The 22,073-nt window shown below is 41.2% G+C and overlaps 1 protein-coding gene and 1 long non-coding RNA gene across 2 annotated transcripts; both read left to right on the top strand.

The window, feature by feature from the left end:
- The first annotated feature begins 1,944 nt into the window (after positions 1-1,944).
- LOC118087587 (voltage-gated potassium channel KCNC1) lies at positions 1,945-4,326 on the top strand. The gene is made up of 2 exons (XM_060273851.2): positions 1,945-2,028; positions 2,442-4,326. The coding sequence occupies exons 1-2, from the start codon at positions 1,945-1,947 to the stop codon at positions 3,405-3,407; spliced, it is 1,050 nt and encodes a 349-aa protein (XP_060129834.1). The 3' UTR covers positions 3,408-4,326.
- A 10,890-nt stretch (positions 4,327-15,216) lies between these two features.
- Positions 15,217-21,579, top strand: LOC148687607 (uncharacterized). The gene is made up of 2 exons (XR_015949147.1): positions 15,217-17,456; positions 20,583-21,579. It is a non-coding gene; the product is annotated as an uncharacterized LOC148687607 (long non-coding RNA).
- The last annotated feature ends 494 nt before the right edge of the window (positions 21,580-22,073 follow it).

The raw sequence follows: 22,073 nt of genomic DNA, 5'->3' as shown, positions 1-22,073 counted from the left end.
TTTTTGTTATCCTTGTTATTTCTATTTTTAAAACTGATAAATTGGGAAAGTTCTCGTGCAAGGTGTACTAGTACTGGAGTAAAATATGAGTAATGCTTTTGTCACTAATGATTATATTGATACAGGCAGAAGCAGAAAAGATCGATATTTAGTAACCTTTGCATCCTCGGGAGAATGTTATCACCTTCAGGAGGTTTTAACAGTGCAGAAGCATTTTTTAAAAAAAGATTAATTTATTTCTGAATTAATGCTGCCATATTAATGAAGATAAAGTAAAAGATCAGATATCATATTTGGGTGAAGAACTATTGAAGCCCATGAGAATTTGATCTGAAACCATTTTGTTCTCCCCCCCCCCTTTCTAAGATAAGAAATACAGGAGAGGCATTTGAAGAGACACTGAGTAAATATGTGTTCTTGATATTTGCAGGCCATTCTGCATTAGTGTCAGGTTTTCAATGTGTGTGGAGGGGGAGAAATAAATGATTAAAACTGAATTTCTGTCTGGGGTCCCTATGACTCTTCAGATCTGCTGGGACTCCAACTCCCATCCATCAGTCCCAGCCAGTATGGATAATCAGAGGTGATGGGAACTGTAGTCTGGCAACATCTGGATGGTCACAACCTCCCCCCTCCCCGAGTGGAGCTTTAGTGGGGGAAGAGCCATAACTGAGTGGTAGAGCATCTGTTTTGACTACAAAAAGTCCCAGGTTCAATCCTTGCCATCTCCAGGTAGGCCTGGGAATGCCCTGCCTGAAATCCTGTTTAGCCACTGCCAGTCAGTGTAGACAAAACTAGATGGACCAGTGGTCTAAGCAGCTTCCTGTGTTCCTGTAGTTGGGAGAAAGGGCTGCCTGACCTCCATAGGAAACAAGGAGTAGTCAACAAGCCATAAATGGGAGGAGGGATTCCAGTGCTGCTATTCTAGAATCTTGCAGAAACCAGGTGTGTGGACCAGCACCTGTGGGATGCAAAACAGGATTTTATAAATATCTACAGGGCTACTTCCCTTGTGTTGCCTACACCACTTGCATAAAAGCCAGGGCATTCCATGTGTGTTCAGTGAAGCAATTTTGCAATTTATGTAGGATATGCATAAATGTGGATGATGGGCTTCCCCCAACCAAAAGAAAAAGGAACCCTATATTAGTGTGAAAACTCCATGATAAAGCCTCCTATGGGAAATGTCAGGACTCTACAGGACTGTGGTAGAAAGCCAGCCTCAATTCATATTCAGCAAAGTTTCTTCCACCCTAAGTGATTCGTTCTACTTTGCAACTCTAAAAATAGGGCAATTGGGAGCTCAGTTCTGAGCCAGCCTTGATAGCCTGCTGCTCCTTATTTTATTTTGAAACTATTTGTTTTAGCAAAACTATACCTGCTTGCTTGTTCCTGATGCCACCCTTGGTTTGTCCTATTTACCTGTGTTACCTTGGCCAATGTACTTTAGATTCATTTTTGGGTTCAGTGAGTGACCGAGGAAACCAACTCCCCATAGCTGGGCATGTGCGTGTATAGCTGGCCTTCTAAAGTGGGAAGATGGTGAGACTTAGCCAAACTGGGATACATTGGATCCTGGGCCAGCCTCCTTGCCATTGTACAACTGCATGGTACCCATTTCAGGCCCAATTGCTGCATCAGCTGCATATGATTTCAGAATGTGCAGGAGATCAAAATGGGATTCACACATCCTCTTTAGTACAGAATCTAAACATATGCTTTTTCTGAAAAGAATTTGATTTTGAGATGAAGAGTGAAACAAAGTGAAACAAAATACTAGGGCTGTGCCCTGTCTTAGGACAAATCCCAGATCCTGAACCCATCTGGGATTGGCCCAGAGCAGGTCAAGACAGCCCCAGATTGTCCTGGGTCAGGTCTACTCAGAGCAATCCAGAGCAGCCGGGTGACCCCATGTTTAATCATAGTTCTAAACCCTAATTAAACATGCAGTGGGTCACAAAGAGAAGGGGTGAAGGAGGAGACACAGGCAAAGAATCTCACATGTCTGCCACCTCCTTGCCACTGACAGTATGTTTAATTGAGCTTTTTAATCCTATTTAAACAATTAGGGCTGTACAAGTCCCCTGATTCAGTTTGGATCTACATCAGCTCCAGGTTGTCCCATGATATGAGGCATCAAATAAGTCCCCAAACTACAGGGTATTGGCAGCTCTAGGAAATATTTTACAATGGAACAAGATGGTTCAATACACGTTTCCTAAACTGTAGGTAAGCCACTCCAAAGATCATAAGCTAGCTTGGCCATGGACCTTGTTGCTTTGCTAAATAGGTGTTGAGCACTTGCAGCCAGGCAGCACCATTTCTACTGGTATTATTTTCTTTAATGTCTCACAAGCAAATCTCTATACGCTTTGTGTTTTCCCCTCCTCACAAACAAACTTTGCTGCCTAACAGCTTTCTCCTGTTTTTTCTCTCCACAGTATATCGCATTTGCCTCCCTCTTCTTCATTCTGGTTTCCATCACTACCTTTTGCCTGGAGACCCATGAGAGATTTAATCCCATCGTTAACAAGACGGAGACGGAAATTGTTGGGAATGATACCCACGTGCGCATCTACCGGGAGGCGGAGACAGAGGCCTTCCTAACCTACATTGAAGGGGTCTGCGTCGTTTGGTTTACTTTTGAGTTCCTAATGAGGGTCATTTTCTGCCCGAACAAGACGGAATTTATCAAAAACACCTTGAACATCATTGACTTTGTGGCCATTCTGCCTTTCTACTTGGAGGTTGGACTCAGTGGCCTGTCTTCCAAAGCTGCTAAGGACGTCTTGGGCTTCCTGCGGGTCGTCCGATTCGTACGAATCCTGCGAATTTTCAAGCTGACCCGCCACTTTGTAGGGCTGCGGGTCTTGGGTCATACCCTCCGTGCCAGCACAAACGAATTCTTGCTGCTCATCATCTTCTTGGCATTGGGCGTCTTAATCTTTGCCACAATGATCTACTACGCCGAGAGAATAGGTGCTAAACCCAATGATCCTAGTGCCAGCGAACACACACACTTTAAAAACATCCCCATTGGCTTCTGGTGGGCTGTAGTCACCATGACTACCCTGGGCTACGGAGACATGTATCCTCAGACTTGGTCAGGCATGCTGGTGGGGGCCCTCTGTGCTCTTGCAGGCGTGCTGACCATTGCCATGCCTGTACCCGTCATTGTGAACAATTTCGGAATGTATTACTCCTTAGCTATGGCTAAGCAGAAGCTACCAAAGAAAAAAAAGAAGCATATCCCACGGCCGCCCCAGCCGGGATCCCCCAATTATTGTAAATCTGTCATAAACTCTCCACACCACAGTACTCAGAGCGACACATGCCCACTCGCCCAAGAAGAAATGTTAGAAATTAACAGAGCAGGTAGGAAACCTCTTAGAGGAATGTCCATCTGACCTTTAACCTCCATCCTTTGTAGAGATTGAAAGATTCAGTCAGACTGCTTTCTTAGCGCAATGGGTAGCACATTATCCCATTACTGTCCCACCACCACACATGGAACAATGTGTGGGACATACAGGTTGCAGGGACAAAATGGTACAGGAGAAGCTGACAAGTGAAACTTAGGAGCGCACGCTTTAGGAGCCTTAATATTGGTCCTGTTTAAAGGGACACTCAAAAGATTTTAAGAGTTAATACAGCTAGTGGAAGAATATTTTTTAGAAATTTACAGCTTATGTTTGCCGGGCTGCATTAATACATCAGGATGGTTCCCATTAGTGAAATGCTTCCTGGCATACTGGGAGCCAGGGGCGCAGGTCATGCCCAGCAAAACAAGTACACACAAGTACACAATTCCCACACACCCTGGATATCCCCCCCCCTTGTTCCTAGATGTTTTTTGAGTTGCAGAACACCATTTACATTTCAGAAACCAGGTGCCTCCTTAAAGGATAAACTTACATCAATACATGCAGATTTCATGAGACAACCATGTATATTTTTTTCCAGATGGTTAGCCACCCATTAGAATGATAGCTTAGATTTCCCACAGAAGCACAATGTGATTCGGAAGGGAACAAGGCTAAATGTAAGGGTGTTTATTCCACACCACGCGACCCAACCAATTTTGTAACAAGTAGCGACATAATCAACATGGAAGCTTAGCATTTAGAGCTCTGAACAGGAGGAGCATCAATGGCTTCTCACAAAAGGTCCACAGTCTACAGCTCCTTCAACCCTCCCCACAGTCAAGGCTGACTGAAAAGGGGAGAACATTGACCATCTTGTGCAGACTTATTCTCAAGAGCCATGAGCGATAATCTCACAGGGTACTTTATTACGATATTTTTTTTGTTAATTATAGTGATAAATGACAGCAATAAGAAAATATTCCCAGTCAGACTAAACTATATTTCATATTAGTTCAAAATTGGGGGTGGGGAATAAAAATACTAGTCATCATGGAATATATTATAATATCCCATGGCTAGTGGTTAGTTATGGGATTATCTCAGTTTTATGAGACTCCTCAAAGAGCACACAAAGTTACAGGGCTTTGATCTGATCAGTTCAACCCCATAATCTACCTCTACCCATGGAATATCATTGACCAATTCTGTGGGGGGAAATAGTAGTTTTAAACATAATAAACACAAATTATTTTGGCCGGTGAAACAAGCATTGGTTGCAGACATATGCAACTATCAGCCTATTTTTAAAAGATACTTCCCATTGGGATATATTGCGATAAAAGTCATTTATACAGTGATTCATACTAAAATTTAGTAGTGAGGGATATGTTTAAGGAACCAGTTTATAATTATGATGGTCTTGCAGTATCATTTATATGTTTGTTTATTTTTGGTGGAAATCTAATATATCACTCCATGTGGGTGAAAAATCTCCTCTATCCATTTCATAGCCATGCATGTGGATGCTATTGAAAAAACACAAAAGAAGCGTGACTTTCCTTTGTGTGTGTGTGTGGCTTCACCAGTGCCAAACGCTGATTTTTTTTAAGAGATGGGAAAGTGATGGCAGAAAATTAACTTTGTTCCTTTGCAGAACTCTGTAATATTCCATACAGATGGTAAAGTGCTTTCATTTTTGTCACTATATTTTGCTGTGGGTTTGTTTGTTTTGGGGGTGTTTTTTGTTAACCCTTTAGTTTGATTTGAAGACTTCCATTGCACCAGGCTGGCCACAATCCATGCAATGACTGCCTCTTTACTATTTTACCCTTTGCGCGCGCACCTATGTGGTTTTTGCTGTCCATTCTCCTCAGGTTGCAAATGCTTATCACAATGCCATCACAAAGCAATGGAGCACCTTCTTCATGAGTAAATAGGAATGGTTTATGTTTCTGTGAAGGACGGAGGATAAGAGGACACTCATGAAGCAGCGTGTCACATACATCCAACTGCCCAATGAGATCATGGCAGATTGTGTATCCATGGTGCAGTGTGGAACCACCGTGTTCTCATGAATTGCTCTGAACTCACATGCAGTCCCTGTGCATAAGAGGTCCTGGCGGCCATCTGTTATCTCTGGTGTGATTCTTCTTGTATGTGGGAAAGTCTGAACCGAACTGCTCCAGCAGCCATTTGTCTGTGTGTGATTGGAGCAGCACTTAGTTGCAGCCCAGCTCACATGGAGGGGTTGCCATTCAGTCCTACACATGAGAAGGATCACGTGGAGAAATGGTGTGGCCAGCTTGCATGTGTGAACCTTAATGCGTATCTGCTTGTCATCAGCTCCAGAGCCCATTTGTACTTTGTTTAATTCGGTTGGATTACAGTACCTACTCATTCATTCGGTGCAGCCTAAAGCAAAACTTGCATATTTTATTTGGGGGCAGGTTGTAAGGGCATTGCGGTGAGGAGTTTATAATATTCAGGGACATTGTTATTTTTCTCAAATTGGCACTGCACAACCCATTGTCTCTGTGCAAGTGGCCTGCTGCAGTCATCACTAGTAGACCACACTCAGACTTCTGACTGTTATTCATAGGGGTTGGGCAGCACAGAACTTGGAGGAAAGGAGATGCCAAAGGGAATCTCATCTGGCTCACATCGATAGTGGCTATGGAATACCGTAAGTAGTACCAGGGATGGATAGTGTCAGTGATGAATGTTAAAAACAAGGCCAAAATGTTTTTGCCTTCCAATACAAAGGATAATACTGTACCATTCTTTCTTTATAAAGACTTCAGCAGTTATCAGCTACTATCTGGTTCTGTAAATCATATAAGAACCAATTGCTAAACATTACAGAGTTGCTGTCAAGGACCTGAGGACCTTAGGGAAAACTATATACACTAATACATAACACTGGAGATGCACACTTAACGAGTAGCCTGTGCATGGCACATTAGTAACACTCTGACCAGCTTTAGTGCAGTTTCTAGTCTACTGTGAATCCAGAGTGGATTCTTTTGGTCTGGGTGTCAATAGAAATATTGAATTAAATGTAAGTAACCCCACCCAACGGTCCTTACTGCCAGCACCAGTGAAATTACAGTGCACTTTGTAAGTGCCTACTCAGGTTCTCTGCACCCTAACCTTTATATGGAAAGAGCCACCATGTTAAGTTATATATATTCCCCTTTTGAGTTTTAGAGTGATACAGCTAAAACTCACAGAATGCTGGAGAGAGTAAAATGGCCCCACCAGATCTCGTAGAGAGGTCTGCAGGTGGAGAGAAGTATAGGCTGTAGTTTCATGCTTTCTGCACCTCAGAATTGCCTAAGAATGTGTGTCTATAAGACACGCAGGAATGAATTCAGCACTCAGAATCCACAGAATAACCACTTTTTGCTTGTGCTGATTTAGCTAAGGTGAACATGCAGATTCCTGTATGACAGTCTAGATTGCTGTGCCTTTGTGGCTCACTTAAAATGGGAACAACCAGTAATGCTACTGCATTGCACTACCTCATAAGTGATCGTTTACTTTAAAAATAAAATAACTGTTTTGCCTTATTGAAGGGTGATTCCTGACCATCGCTGCATATAAGTATAACCCCACAAAGTTAGTGGACATAAATGAATGTAGCAGTACATTGTGGAAAGGGCCATAGCTCAGTGGCAAAGCGCATCATTTGCATGCAGAAGGGCCCAGGTTGCATCACCAAGGTCTGGGGAAAACCTTCCTCCAGAAACCTTTCAAAGCTGCCTAGTCAGTGTACACAATGCTGAGCGAGATGGACCAGTGGTCTGACTTGGAATAAGGGAGCTTCCTCTCTTCCTATATGTACATTTACCCATCTGTATTCTATTTCTAATTTTTTTTATGGAAACTGGACTAGTTCCAGACCTAAGGCCTAGCCCACACTGAGTTCATACTTAACACACCATAGCCAGTGAAAACATCCCTGTGTTCAAGTTTGTAGTATGCTTATATAACAGGCATGATAGAGTCAGATTTTTTTTCCCCATTTAAAAATGAGTTACAAAAGTCAGGATGACCGTAGTAGAACCCATACCTTTCCTGATGTCTCATCAGGACCAGAGGAGAGAGATTATGCATCTCTGTTGTTTTTCTGGGCACTTAAAGTCGCACAAGAGTCTGCTCATTTCTGGGCCTTAAATTTTTTTTTAAAAGGCATGGATATTTTAGTAACTTAGATTTGTGGGGTTTTCAGACTTAATCAGTGCTGAGATGTTAAAGAAACACACAGCTCTGAATCAGCATTACCACTCTGCCCATGTTCTCTCAATAAGGAGTAGGAACAATCTTGAGGGTTTCTTTTTAGAATCAAGGGAGTATGAATTTTATGAAATAAACCAATAAATCAAACTTCCACCCCAATGTCCCTCCCCACCCCCACCCCAGCCTTTATTCCACCCACCCACCCAGCCAAAAAACCTGGCACTGAACCTGCACGTATTTGAAAACCTTTGCTCATCCTGACCTAGTTTGACTACCTGGAATAAATCAAATAGTCTTTAAACTCAAAGTGCCAGGAGCTCCTTCAATATATTTCATATTTCAATACTTAATAGCAAAACAGTTCAGTGACCATACTATCGACTATCACCTGAATCTTCGCTTCCAGGGCTGAAACATAAATCTGCTGCTTGTGTTAAAGGAATTTTACATCAATGAGGTTTTATATCCTACTAGTTGATTTACCCCATGTGTAGTTAAGGAACAGAAGCCATTGTATTCTGAGCCCTTAACTATCAAAACTGGACAATTGTCTACCCATAGATTGATGCTTTGCAAGGAGCACAGTGCAGCTAAGATATTTTACTGACTGGTGTTACCGTGTTTCCCCCTTTTTAAGGCGTAGTCATAAAATAAGCCATAGCAGCATTTCTAAGCATTTGAGAAATATAAACCGTACCCCGAAAATAAGCCATAGTGATAGGCGCTGTGCGGAAGAGATCACTGAGCTCCCCGAGTCAGCAGCAGCAACGCCGGCCGCAGCAGTGTTTGCTGAGTCCTTTCTTGCTTTTGGGACTTGGTTACTGTGCTGGCTTGGGATGGTGTGTGTGCAATTGCTGTTGCTGCTTCGTGTTTTTCAGCTGGATTCTCTGGGTTCTAAGCACTTTCCCCCGTTTGTTTGTGAAGCAGCACTCGGCTGCAGCCCCTGCCTCTCCCGACGGCTGCATGAATGCGAGGCTGGATTTGATCGCTATCTCCTTTTCCATTTCTTTTGTCTTTGAGCACCCGGCCCCGCCCCCTCTCCCCTTCGTGGAATGAAGAACGGAGTTTTAGCAGCATTTCCTCATTATAAAAAAAAGGTCAGGAACTTTTACTTTAACCTCAAAAATGGGATATTTCCTCTCTCTAAAAACAACTCTGACCTGAACACCAATATAACGGGGGTAGATCACCTCCAGTTTATAAATCCGCAAGTAGATCGCAGTCTCCTAGAAGTTGGGCTCTATACTTTGGCTGATTGCAAGCCTTTGCATCTTTAAAAAACAAAAACCATGCGCTTCTCAGTCTTAATTTTCCTTTAATTCATCCCCCTATACCCTCCTCCAACCATTGCCTCCTTCCATTCCTTACCCCCCTCCCTCTCTCCCCACTTCCCTCACTCCTGTGCGATCTCATTTAGTCATATACTTGCTTTTTCTGTTGTGTTGTCTATTTTATATTTAATATTATTACCCTTTATGATGTTATTTTTTCCCTTGCGATAATTATTTATTTTTTATCTTTAACTAACTTTCCTTTCCATATTTTTCCATATATAACTCAACACTTTCCCATTCCTTCTTAACTCTTTGGATAGAGTGCCCCCCCATTATTGTTGTTAATTTTACAATTCCTGGATTTTTTATGGAACCGAACAGCTCGGGTGCTTCAGAATGTGCCTTCTGTTGCTACAGGGCTATGGGGCTTCACTATTTGACCCCCCCCCCCAGGTTGGGATTTTTAAAGTAGTTCTGTGGGTCCCAGGGCACAGAATCACCCCCGATCCTTTCCTTTGTCTAAACAGACCTATTCCCCCCTGACTTTGGAAGGCTGTGCTTCAAGGGTGATACCAGGGGTTTTTTAAGACCTGCGCCTCTTAAGGATTGTTACAGTCCATAACTTCCATTGCTTTCTACAGGGTTGGGGGTTTAAAGCACTGCCACCCCCACCCCACCCTGCAGGCGCTCGGAACTGGCAGCGCCAACAACGCGCCCAGCAATGTGCAGAAGAGAGCACCGAGCATCCTGAGCCAGTGGGTCCCAGTTGTACCAGCACTTTTTTTTTTAAAAAAAGACACCCCCTGAAAATAAGCCACTGTGTGTTTTTTTGAGGGAAAAAAGTTATAAGACGGTGTCTTAAAAAAGGGGAAACACGGTAATGAGTATGAATGTCAGTCACCCAAATGAAATGAGCATGTGGGAAATGAGGAGTTCTTCTTTGTGTGACATCCCACAAAGCCATTTGCCCACTGACAGTGGGGCAAATACAGATTACATTGACAACTATGACAGCTATGACCTTCTGCACTGAGGTAAATTGACATCACTGCTGTAATGTCAGGGTCCGACCTGACATTATAGGCATATTGGCTATAGGCAGAGCCAATAAAATAATTTGCAAAATAGTGATCTCACTGAAAGCTTTTCAGGGTTTTAAAAGAAATCAGTCCTTGCAATGCCTTTGCATTTTTTCACTTTTATAAATGGGGAGCTGAAGACCTGATCATTTTGAATTTTGGATACTGTAGTAAATCAGTACTACATTACTGCTTATGCACAGAACAAATTATGGCTGTTTATACAGAAACAAAAACAAACAAATGGGGTTTTGTGCGGAACTCAAGTCTTGGTGTACTTCTTCTTACTCTTCTATACATGATGTAAACTTCAAAGTCTTTCTGTACTTGTTGCTTTCATAAAACAAAACCATTTCTGCCCTCGTGGTCCTTCACATTCATCTTTGCTCCTTGAATGGCATACATTTCATATTCTACAGATCATCATATTGTAGTTATTTATTACCTAAGACTGAAACTCAAGTCGGAGGGTGGTGCTGTAAGATCTTAAGTGGTGGCTCGGAGAGGTAGCTTCTGCAATGATTATCTCTCCCTGCTACGTTAGGTAGCACAGTGAAATATCCCCAGATATCTGACCTGTTCTTTGACTATAGCATCCTACTATGAAACTACTATAATTTTAGTTTGATTTCATAGGTACAGTACCACTGTGAGTTGAGGCTGTAAGTACTGCAAGACCACCTCTGGTTCTGAGGTACATTTTTGGAAGGAAAGTGCTTCCAGGAACAACATTTTTTCAGGAGTGCACCTTTCCAGATTCAGCTGTCAAAGAAAGACTGCCTGACCTTCACATTTTGACCCCTTGTCTCCAGATGTCAGTAAACCAACATGTCACCTCACTCCAAGAAACAGTGCCTCTAAATGGTGGTATTGTCTAGGAGGGAGGTCACAGCGTTGGCCAGTAAGGTTTGTGAGAGATTATTCCCTGAAGTACCTTTATTGAGACCTACACTTCCTGGAGGGATCCAGTGCAACACTTTGGTGAGTAAATACTCACAGGTAGGTTGGGTTTAAGGGCCTCTGGGTTTAGCATGCTAAGCTAAATTCTGCCAGCATAAAGTCTATGGTATGCAGATGGCATCAAAGTGCATTTTAAAATATACAATAAAACATTTATAAGGCTTTAAAAAATGATAGCACTGATTAAAAACTATGTATATATTACATTAAAACTGTAAAGTTTTGGGATAGCTAAAAATCAATGCAATTACTGTGTAGTAACAAATTAAGTTTTTTACATGTTCTTCATGTTTCTCTTTCTCTCTCTCTCTTTCTCACTATTTGTTTTTTTCTTCCTGTATGTTGCTTGCAACTTATATATGTTACAGACTGTCACATTTTATATTCTGACGTTTTTCTTCAATTCCTATCAACCTGAGCTCCCTGTTGGGCAACAGAGGACATTAGAATACAGTTCATTAAATCAAAACAACAAGGGATGTCACAGACTAGGTAAACTCCATTGAGGTTGTGACACACAAAACCCGATGCAAAAGGTATTAATGCCCAAAGAAAAAAAAAGTAAGTACTTGATGCGACATGGCACTAACTGGCTAAGTTGCTCTCTTTAGTACTGTCTGCATGGAAAACAAGTTAATTTGCATTGCTCTCCAGCAGAAAATTTCAAGAACATATTGGCTGAACAATAATTTCGCTCCTGGTTTCAAAATCACTTACACCATAGCTTTTGTCAAACTCTAACTCTCCAAGCTGTACTTACATCCATATTCTCTCCAAGCTGTCATCTCATCATCTCATCATTACCTGTCTGTGGTTTACTGCATCTTCCTCTGTAGTTCTTCTGTGTTATAATCTATGATCGATGTATCCCTCGTGTGCTGGTCCTTAAATCTGTTTGGAAGTGGAAGTGAGCCCTATTGTCTTCCAATGGAACTTACTTGCAAGAAAGTGTGCATAGTTAGAATTGGAATGTGTCATCACCATTCAAAGGCAAACAACGGAACATGGGATTCTGTCCTTTTGAATCCCTCCCAAGCTCTGGCACACATAAATATCCAGTGTTCGTCTCTGAACATGGTCTGGTGCACAAACCAAGTGGGATATTTTGCTGAATTAGAGCCTGCCTGAAAACACACATTTTATTTTCTACAAAGTAAATCTTCAGAGAACAATCAATTTACAGGTAGTTTTGTGTTCAAGTCTCAGGAGAAAAATCTCGGGTTTATGTCCTTATTCTCCTTTGGTGTACATTTGTAAGCATTGTTTTGGATGAATAAAGAAGAGAAAATACATTATATATAACTACATAAATGGAGAACAGGGGTTGGGGAGCAAAAAGTATTTACAGTTCAGCCAAACAACATTATGAATCCTAAATCCTAAATACATAGGGAGACCACATTCCCACCAAATATTTAAAGCACTATGATACCACTTTAAACAGGCAAGACTGTAATTTATTAAGGGTGCTAAGAATTGTTAATAGGCCCCTATTCCCCAGCACATACAAATGACAATTCACAGAGTGATTTAACAATCAGTCCTTTTTCACAGGAACCTTGGAATTGTAGTTGTGTGAGGGGAAGAGACGTCTTCTGACAACTCTCAGCATCTTTATAAAACTACAGCTTCCAGAATTCTTTGGAGGAAGCAATGATTGTTTATAGTAATATAGTGGTGAAAATTTGACCAGAGAGTGTAGCCTCACACTTTACAAAAGCTAGGCAAGTAGTTGGTTGAATCACATATATATATATATATATATATATATATATATATATATATATATATATATATATAAAGCTTTTTACATTGTAGGTCTAGTATTTATGTTTTGAAGCTGATGGGGAAGCAACCTGCCTTCAGCTTCAGCCAAAATGGTTGTTCTGACATCATGATCATCTGATCATCTTAGTGCAATGTTGAATTCCTCCCAAAGGGTGGTATTCAACTAAGTTTTACTCAGAATAGACTCACCGAAATGAATGGACATGAGTAAGTCAGGGGCATTTATTTCTGAATAAAACTTGGCTGAATGCATCCCAAAGAACCATAGGGGGCATAACTTTGCACTGTGTTGATCATTCTAACAGGGCATGCCCAGGGGAAGCCCTGTTGCACAAGCAGAACTCCTTGTGTAGACTTCCGCTGATAGGACTTATTAATTGAATCCGACATTAAACTCCATTTCAACTTCCGATATTATTTAAATTGAAGACACTAATAAAACTTGATTGTGGCACAGATTCCAAGGTTAGCATGGCTTGGACAAAACAGTCAAATGATGGTTTGACATTTGTCTGAGCCATAAGTTCATGAACTCCCCTTACGCTAGAGCTTTCCAAACTTTTCATGTTGGTGACACACTTTTTAGACATGCATCATTTTGCAACACAGTAATTCAGTTTTACAAGCAAACTGGAGGTTAAACTTAACCCTTATAACAGCATTTGTGCAACACACCTGCACAGTGCAGTCAACACACTAACGTGTCACAACACACAGTTTGGAAAGCTCTGCCTTACACACTTCAATTCCTTCCCTGACTTCCTGGTTTAGGCAAACTATAGTTTGACATTACTTCTGAGTAGGCAATCTGTGCATCTGGAAGGAAAGCACAAATCATAGTTTGCAATTTTTTGTTTAATATCAACCTATCATTTGCCTGAATTATGTCAGGAGGAAATGGAAGAGGAGAAGGATGTCCTGGAATATGTTTTCCTAGATATGTCAAGTCTTTGACAAAGAATATTGCACCAGTCCCCTCTCTTTTATACTTTTCATTGAATAAGTTGCTTATCATTGTTTGTCCCCTTGAAATAAATTGTGGGATATGGGAAAGCTCATCTTAATACAACTTTACGATTACCGCTTGACCATGTAACAGTGACCTTCTGAATTTCTGAACACAACCATGTACAGAGGTGCCCCTCACCCAGCTTTAATTCTTTAGGAGAGAAGACAAGCGCCACCCATTCAAGGATAGTGCATATCAGGTTAATCCCTGGCTATTGCACCAATGCTAATTGTGTCCCACAGCCAGGGTTGGAATTTGCATAACCAGTGATAAATACAACAAACTCAATGAATCAATTGGTTTATTGGCGTACCATACTTCACTTGCATTTTGGAATAAAATTCATAGTTACCAACTCAGCTACCTACCTGTAACTACAACTCAGGGCAGGTGAATAAGATCTTGTCATCTTCCCCCCTCAGCAAAATTATCCCCAAATTAACAACAACTACCATATCTATAACATTACATATATTATATATTTACAAATAAATGATTAATGTGAGCTCCCCAATCTTTTTTGAAGGGAAGGGCTTGCATGAAATATATGTAATATATACACACTATGTTACATTCTGTATGTTGGGACAGAAGAATGCTATGAATCCTTTCCCCCAGCCTCAATACACACAACTGCAGCACCTGTGTGGCAGTTGCACATGATAAGATGCTTCCTTGGTTTGCTCACTTTGATAAATCACCGCTTAGTTTCTCTCTTGTAGTATTATGTTTTAACTATAGGAAGATTCATCTGTAATGTATTATGTGTTCCTTGAGTGCTTTGTTTGGCTTTCGTAGGACATTAACAGAAACATAATAACCACAATCTGCATTATTTATGCCATAGGCAAAATTGATGCAAGCAAATTGGCATGCAGCAGGGACTAGGAAGCCAGATGTTGTTGGATTCCAACTCCCTTCCGCTCCAGCCAGAATGACCAAGTGGAATGATAGGAGCTGGAAGTTCAACATCTGGAAGGCTGCAGGTTCTCTATCCCTGGCATAAAGGTTGATGAGAGCTTATATGCAGCAGTGTCCAATTACATTCAGATAGTTATGGATCAGCTGTTTGTGTTTGTTAAGGCACAACAGCTCAAACTCACTTTTCAGTAGAAAAAGATGAAATTGCTGCTCAATGCAATGTTTCTGTTTCCATATTATCTTTCTCTTCCAGATACCAAACTGAAAAAATAAATAAAAATGCATTGGAAAAGTTACAGGTGTTGTGGTACATCTTCAGGATGGTCACTCCCTGCTTGCATTTAGTTAGCACTTTGTCAATCCCTCCAACTCTTCCATTCAGTCCCCATCAGAGGCACTGGCAATTTGTTGCCCAGCATGGATTGTGCAGAGAGTATGGTAGGTGTATTATGAGAATGCAATGAGCAAAGGTACTTTTTCAAGGTATTGGGTCCTTGACCCATTCCACTTATTGCGTGTTTAGACCCCGAAACCACCCCCTCGATGGTGAATAAAACACAAGGACACGATATTAGGTTAATGATATTAGGCAAATTTAGGCCGCAACTTTATTTGTTACAGAATGCGAGTGGTATTAACTTAAGCATTGGATTGACCCAACTATATCTGACTCCTGCCCATCAAGCAGCCCCGGTAAGGGTCAACCACCGGTAGGGGGAGCCCTATTGATGCAAACCAACTTGAGCTCCCCCAGGGTTCCTGACGGGGTCGTGGCAAGACCCTAGCCCCGCCCCAGGCTTTGGACAAGATCCACACCCCCAAATTCCTTTAACGGAATACCCTTAAGCTTGGAGGGGCAGATGATGGCCACACCTCCCCTGCCCCATCATAAGATCAACCAATGCCAAACCTTACAAAGTTGTGACGATTGCTACGAGGTAGGCGAAAACCAAATGGCCCATGCCAATTTGCCAAGTGGAAAAATTCCTACTAGACCCCTCAACGATGACCAACCAAGGTCCATAACAAGGCCGATATTGAAACCTGCAAATTAGGGAGGGCGGCAGGAGATTGAGGAAGTGAGCCGAGAGGAAGCTCTCTGGCTCACGCCTTGGTTAAAATGGGGGCCGGCCACGCCTCCCCAGCCAGCAGGTTGGCTGGCTAGTCGATCACATGGCCAGGAACCTCCGGCACTTTGTTCCCCTGCCCCCTGAGGGGACTGGGTGGCCACATGGTCCACCGCAACTCCTCCCCACAGTGAATTGGAGTGGATTTGCATAAGTGGATTCAAAACTCCCCTTCATGTCTAAAGCATTATTAAAGAGCTGTTTGTAAGAATAGAACGGAGGGCTCGGGAAGAAACCTTACAATGCTGTTTACGCACATCCTGCTCTTCAAATTTATAAAGAGCAATAATGGTTGGCTAGTTAATTCATATCAAATATCTTTGATTGTTCTGTGCTCTCTTTTATCCCTCTGGGTTGATTTTATTAAGCTAGTGAAAGCTACGAAGTATCTCGAGCAAGGTATATTGATTGTTGACATCTGTCATGAGAATCGTTGTTCTATACACTGCCCCTTTAATTTAAACTCTATAGGATCACCTGCCATGTCTGTCCAATTATCTTTATGTAATAAGCATTGTGCAACCGAGGCTTGGAATGCTGCAGCTATCTCTGCTACGCCACTCAAAAGAAAGGGTTTACATTTATGCCTGGTGATCCCTCTATGGCCAAAACATCCCAACTGAACTGTGCCATATTCCAAGTGTATATTCAATATATTCTTTGCACTTTAAAATGTTAGAAGAGCACTTTAAACTGCTTTGAGATTGTGAAGCAAGTCACACAGAGGAAAAAGTCTGTTCTCATGGAAACATGTTGATTGAAATGGACACATTTAAAAGCCATCTATTATCATCTGCGATGTACGTTTGTTTTCAAAAACCCATCAGCTGCTTTATTATCTTGAGATACATAGCATCTTGTGCTGCCCTTGCAAAAGGCAAAAAAAAAGTATGTCTTTGAAGACAACTTCAGCAAATGGATTTTTATTGTAAAGAATCCATGTTCTGCTGTCATATTCCATTGTGTCCTCTGTGTGCATCTGTCTTAAATGTGTGCCACCATTTTGTGTAAACCAAAATGGGAACAAATCAGAAGCAACTAGTGTAAGGATTATTTCCTGAGAAATGCACCACAACAGGTATAAATCAGCAAAGCTAGAATGCCACACAAAAAAGGAAAAGAATCATCATCAGTGCCAGTCTCCAAAGTATTGTGAGTTCTAGGAAGTTTCTTGAGAAACAGATAATTTGGGTGCCATCTTCCTTCATGCTAAATATAATCACATTTCTAATTGCAGACCTGCTCACAGGGCTAGGAGCCAAAGCTACCCTGTTTCTAACAAGCTAACATTCTGTTTTTCCTTCACTCTTTTCCTTTTCGAAAAAAAAGAAAGAAAAGAAATTTCATTTGGTGCGCTGCACACCTCCAACATACCTAGGGCAAATGTGCTACTTTTTTTTTTCCTTTTTCTATCTCACCTTTTAGCTGTTGAACCCTACCAACAGATTTCATTCTGATAAAACCATTCTTAGTGTTTCAATAGCCTTCTGCTTATATGTTTGAAGATTCGAAACTGAATGGGGAGGTGGCCAAGGCGGCGCTGGCAAATGAAGACTGCCCCCACATAGACCAGGCTATGTCACCCGAGGAAGGCCTGCCCTTTACCCGTTCTGGCACTCGGGAGAGATATGGACCTTGCTTCCTCTTATCAACCGGGGAATATCCCTGCCCGCCTGATGGAGGAATAAGAAAGGGTATGTAGATGAGGTCCTGTAATCACATAGATAGTAACATAGTTTAAGAGATAAAGTACTTACTGATAAGTAGTGAGCTTGTTTTAGATAGGGGCTTCTTGTGCTACAATAACAGCCTGATGCCTGCATTTTAAGTTACTAATCTGGGCTAGGAACAGTGGTTCCCAAACTCTTTAAATCATTTCATCTAGTGTGCAAATCTAACATTCCCCTGCACCAGCCCCCAAGACCATAGCTGCCATACAAGGCTTCACAGCTCAATCTTCTTTCCACCTTCCTGTTGTAATTGCTGTGGGACATGGTTCCAACTCTTTCACCTGCTACAAAACCTCTTTAAGCTCTCGCCTTCTCTTTCTTCTGTACCCCCATTTCATGTGTGGCAGGCAGAAGGGAGGAGGCAATTCAAACATGCTCAGCGGAATTTCCAGAAGGTCACTTGTAGGTCACTTGTAGAGGCCTTTAACAAATGTCATGCAAGGAGCGATCACTTGGCATAAGTTTTGTTGTTTTACATTTTCTCTGGCAAGTGCTTGTGTGCCCCTAAGGGTACAGGTACCAGTTTGGGAACCACTGAATGGGGAGGGAAGCAAAATTAAAACAATGTGTGTGATAGTGTCAAGCAGCTTAGTCTTCCATGTTGGTTTATTTCAACAAGTGCCAACAGACAGTAGTTAGCAGTATCCTTAATCTATTCCAGTTTCTTCCCCAAGGAATGTGATTGAAATAATCCAGGAATGACAGCTATTTAGAAAGTGCGGGCATCTTAAGACAATTGTTTGGCCATCTCTTATCCATATACAGCACATAACATTAAACTCTAGCCCATTCAGCTTTCATAACTCAGTAGAATGGCCACCACTCCATGAAGACAGTGTTATGCTCTCCTTTTGCTCCCACGTTCATTTGCCTTGACCACGGTTAGCATTCGTTATTGTGGCCTGTTGCCAATCTCCCTGGATATTTTAGCAGGCGAACTGATGATGGTGAAAATGCAAACAAATTAATACTCACCCTAAGATATTATCAAGCACATGCTTAGATACGTAAAACATATCATTTAAATCCATTTCAGTGTAGTATACATACGCCCTGGTCTGATAACTCCAGCATGTGGACAGAGGCTCCAATGTGCCTGTGGAGCTTTCTGTGAATGGTTGCTGAATACTCTGTGGTATGTTCCCATATAAGAGCAAGCCAAGTTTTGGGTGTCCCCTACCAAAAACAACAACAATGAATTGTGGCCATAGAGTGTAACACTGCATATTGACCAACTGCAAATATGGTAGGGTGGAATCCATGGCACAGGATCGTACTCTACAGAAACTGTAGGATGTATCGGTAGGGGGAGACTATGAATAAATGCCAGTTGTAGAAATAGAGCAGCTGTAATTCTAACTTCAAAGCCTATTGATGATAAGATATAGTAGGATAATTGTACTTTCATGTGAAAGTATCTCTGCTGAAAATTCCCTTTGTAGCAAAGTGTTTTATATCTGATTCTGTATTGGATAGGTGTTGGCTACTTTCATTCAACTGGAGTCGTCTTCTTTTTTTGGTTCTTGCTTCAGTGTATTCTGAGACTTCTGCAAAGTGTCATCTCACTGGGGATTTTTTTAAAAAAGTGTAGTTCCCATGATGCACCTCAACAAGAACCAGACTCTGCCTGTTGAGTGAAAGTAGAGCTAGCTAACTAAAGAAGTATAAAATGTCAGCATATTGTTGGCCTGTTTGAGGGGTGGGAGGGTGTGTATATATACCTTTTGTGTTCCAACCAAATTTCATTTCCTAGATTGTCTTACTGTCTATAATTTGCTGAGCTGTTTTGTGCATGTCTAAAAACTGGCAGAGGGGAAAGGAAAACAAATGCATGCGACAATACTGGTAAACAAACTGAGTAGTATCTCTATAGCAACATAATAACTGCTTTTGCTTTCGGATGGGCTTTTTATGTTATAAAGACATCTTTTTAGAGGGCCCAACCTTCAGATGATGTGATATGTAGCTATATAGAACATGGGATATTTATTGCTTCCAGCTGCTTTATGGCATTGCCTACATTATAGTAGAGGGTTTCCATCCAAGGGAGTTATTTCCCCTCTCCACCATTTTCTGATTGCTTCTGACATGGTCATGTTGCAAGGGATACTACTCTCAGCATGTCAAAGCATGAGGATGCTACTGATCTGGCTACTTTGTTGACCATTCTGTTGTTGATCCAATGCTGTATTTTTTGCATTTTTTGTTTCTTTTTAAATGAAGGTTATGAAATGTCACGGAGTCTTAACAGCATAGCTGGCATAAGTGGAAAAGCGGTAGGATTATCCTCAAAGCCTGCACCCTACAATTCTCCTAGCCCAACGAGACATTCTTGGTCTCCCATCCCATCCATTTTGTAGCATGGATCAGTAGCAGAGAATGGTCTAAATCATACTAAAAAAAAAGAAGGAAAAAAGAAAAAGAAATGCTATTCTTTCCAATTGACCTATGTGCTGTCACAATATAATGCAAATGATGATGATTGAAGCGGTCTGTCTCTCGGTAGCATCTCATGGGGACGGTGTTACTACTGGTTTTAGTAACGCTTACACTGACAACACCCTTGATCGGTAGTGCTGAGATGACACTAGGTGGGCATTAGTAGCTTTGGCGGGCCATAACACTGCATGATATTGGAACATAAGACAACAAGGTGGATGCATCATGTAGTTTCCTCTAAGGTTGCATCAGGCTGGTATGTGCTTTTTCTTGGCTAATGGTGGATCCACTGGCTCTTATGGAATGGGTTAGGCATTCCGGCCAATGCTGAAACTTGCCAACGATTGAAGATTTTGCTTTACTCAGGATATTTTTGAGCCATAGGAACCCTGCAGGAGTTTGAGCAAAACACACGCAGTAGGATGAAACTTTGCATGGGCGCCTATTCTATGTTGAAAGCAATAAGATACACTGTAGAGAGGTCTCTAGCTGGCTGGCTGGCTGCATGGGAAAAAGTACTGGCGGAGAAGAAAACTGGCTGCCTCTGCATGTAGCTCTTTCCACCTTAGTCCTCCTTCCTTTAAAACACCCAGCTTGATTTGAAAAGCGCAGGAGAGAAGCTCAAGTATTGATTATATTCTTTACATGCAGATCTTTGCAAAGAAAGTCCTGTCATTGCTAAATATATGCCAACAGAGGCAGTCAAAGTGACTTGACATGGAGAGAACGAGATGGACAATGATGGCTTGTAAACGTCTGGGTGGAACTGTGCAGGCATAGAAGACCTCCTCATTTGGACAAATGTAATCTCACTCCATGCAAGTTTGCAGGATGATTCTATGTGGTTTCACAGATATAAGTAGATTTGCAGGCTTTTTCTATGGCCAAAATGTAACAAATGATAGAATTTTTTTTGTTGTTCCATAGCATGAATTGCATGAAAACAAAAAAAACCTGCAATTGTATGAGTAACTTTAAAGGGGGTGGGTGGGAGGCAAAGTGATCTATTTTCTTTCAAAGCTCTTTACTTTTACATACATTGTTGTAGCCAAACTGTAAAATGTTCTAAAACCGTACATTCCTTTGCTATTGATTGCTTCTTTTTGTATACAAGATAAAAAGAGTTAATGGTTTTAAAAGTGGAATCGGGCGGTCATATTGACCAAGCCTTCATAAATACATCACATTAACATGAAAAAACAATCAAGAACTTTTCATTCAACTAGAATTGTGTAAACTGTACAAACAACTTTCTTTTCCTGTCTGTTTTTGTTGGCATGCTTGTGAAACATGGGACCAACTCTTGGACCTGATGGTAACAGCTGGTCTAGACTTATTTTCCAGCTCTGGTTATGTTGTATTTTATTGGTGTATAGATCCAATGTGAAGACCCTTCATGGCAAATTGTTCACATTACGTAATCAGTGATGAATTTAACAAAAAAAAAATGTTTTTTTAGAAAAAAAAATCAGAAAATCTGGGACTTACAGTATACAAATCAGGAAGCTACTCAAGTGTAAGCTTGTCTCAGAGTTTAAGAAACAAGATGATGGCATTGTATGCAATTTAGAACTTCTGAGTAAAATGCATGCACAATGTTATGCAAAACAAATCCTAGCATGAAATAAATTTTGTATCATGGTTTCAATGCCTGCTGTACAGTGTAAATCAGAATTCTTTTCTAAAATGATCAGAGGTTTCCAGATACACTTCTGAAATTGTGAATAAATACAGGACTCCCAGTGGAAATATAAAAGAAGCTTGATTTTAATTTGCTTCTAAAATGGCAAAATTGGTGAGTGCATCATCAACTGGTTCCCCCAAATCCTTGATACAACTCGTGTCTACAGTCTTCACGACACTAATAAATATAACAAATGGAAGGTATAACGTAGAGTTATGTAGGTCTCTTTTGCTCCCTCTCTTCTTTCCCCTTTAATAATAAAAGTTTGGCTTTTTAGATGATAATGTGAAGTTGGGTTTTCTTCTGTGGTTCTCTTAAATTCTCCACTTTACAACAGCAACCCACGCCATGTAAGTCTTTAAAGGGGATCAAGGGCAAAATAATTTTAGGAAGTAGTGAGTTATGTCTAAAGCTGTCAGATATTAAGGGTAGTAACAGAGAGTCATGGGGGGAGCTAT

Source organism: Zootoca vivipara, chromosome 1 (assembly GCF_965207765.1).
Source record: "Zootoca vivipara chromosome 1, rZooViv2.hap1.1, whole genome shotgun sequence".
NCBI classification, from domain to species: domain Eukaryota; kingdom Metazoa; phylum Chordata; class Lepidosauria; order Squamata; family Lacertidae; genus Zootoca; species Zootoca vivipara.
This window is presented reverse-complemented; position numbering and strand designations above follow the sequence as displayed.

Bases quoted from the DNA above. Each gene is read 5' to 3' on its own strand.
- LOC118087587 (XM_060273851.2), top strand. From the start codon at position 1,945: ATGCAGTGGGTCACAAAGAGAAGGGGTGAAGGAGGAGACACAGGCAAA. The intron at 2,029-2,441 runs GTATGTTTAATT...TTCTCTCCACAG, and splicing joins CCACCTCCTTGCCACTGACA to TATATCGCATTTGCCTCCCT.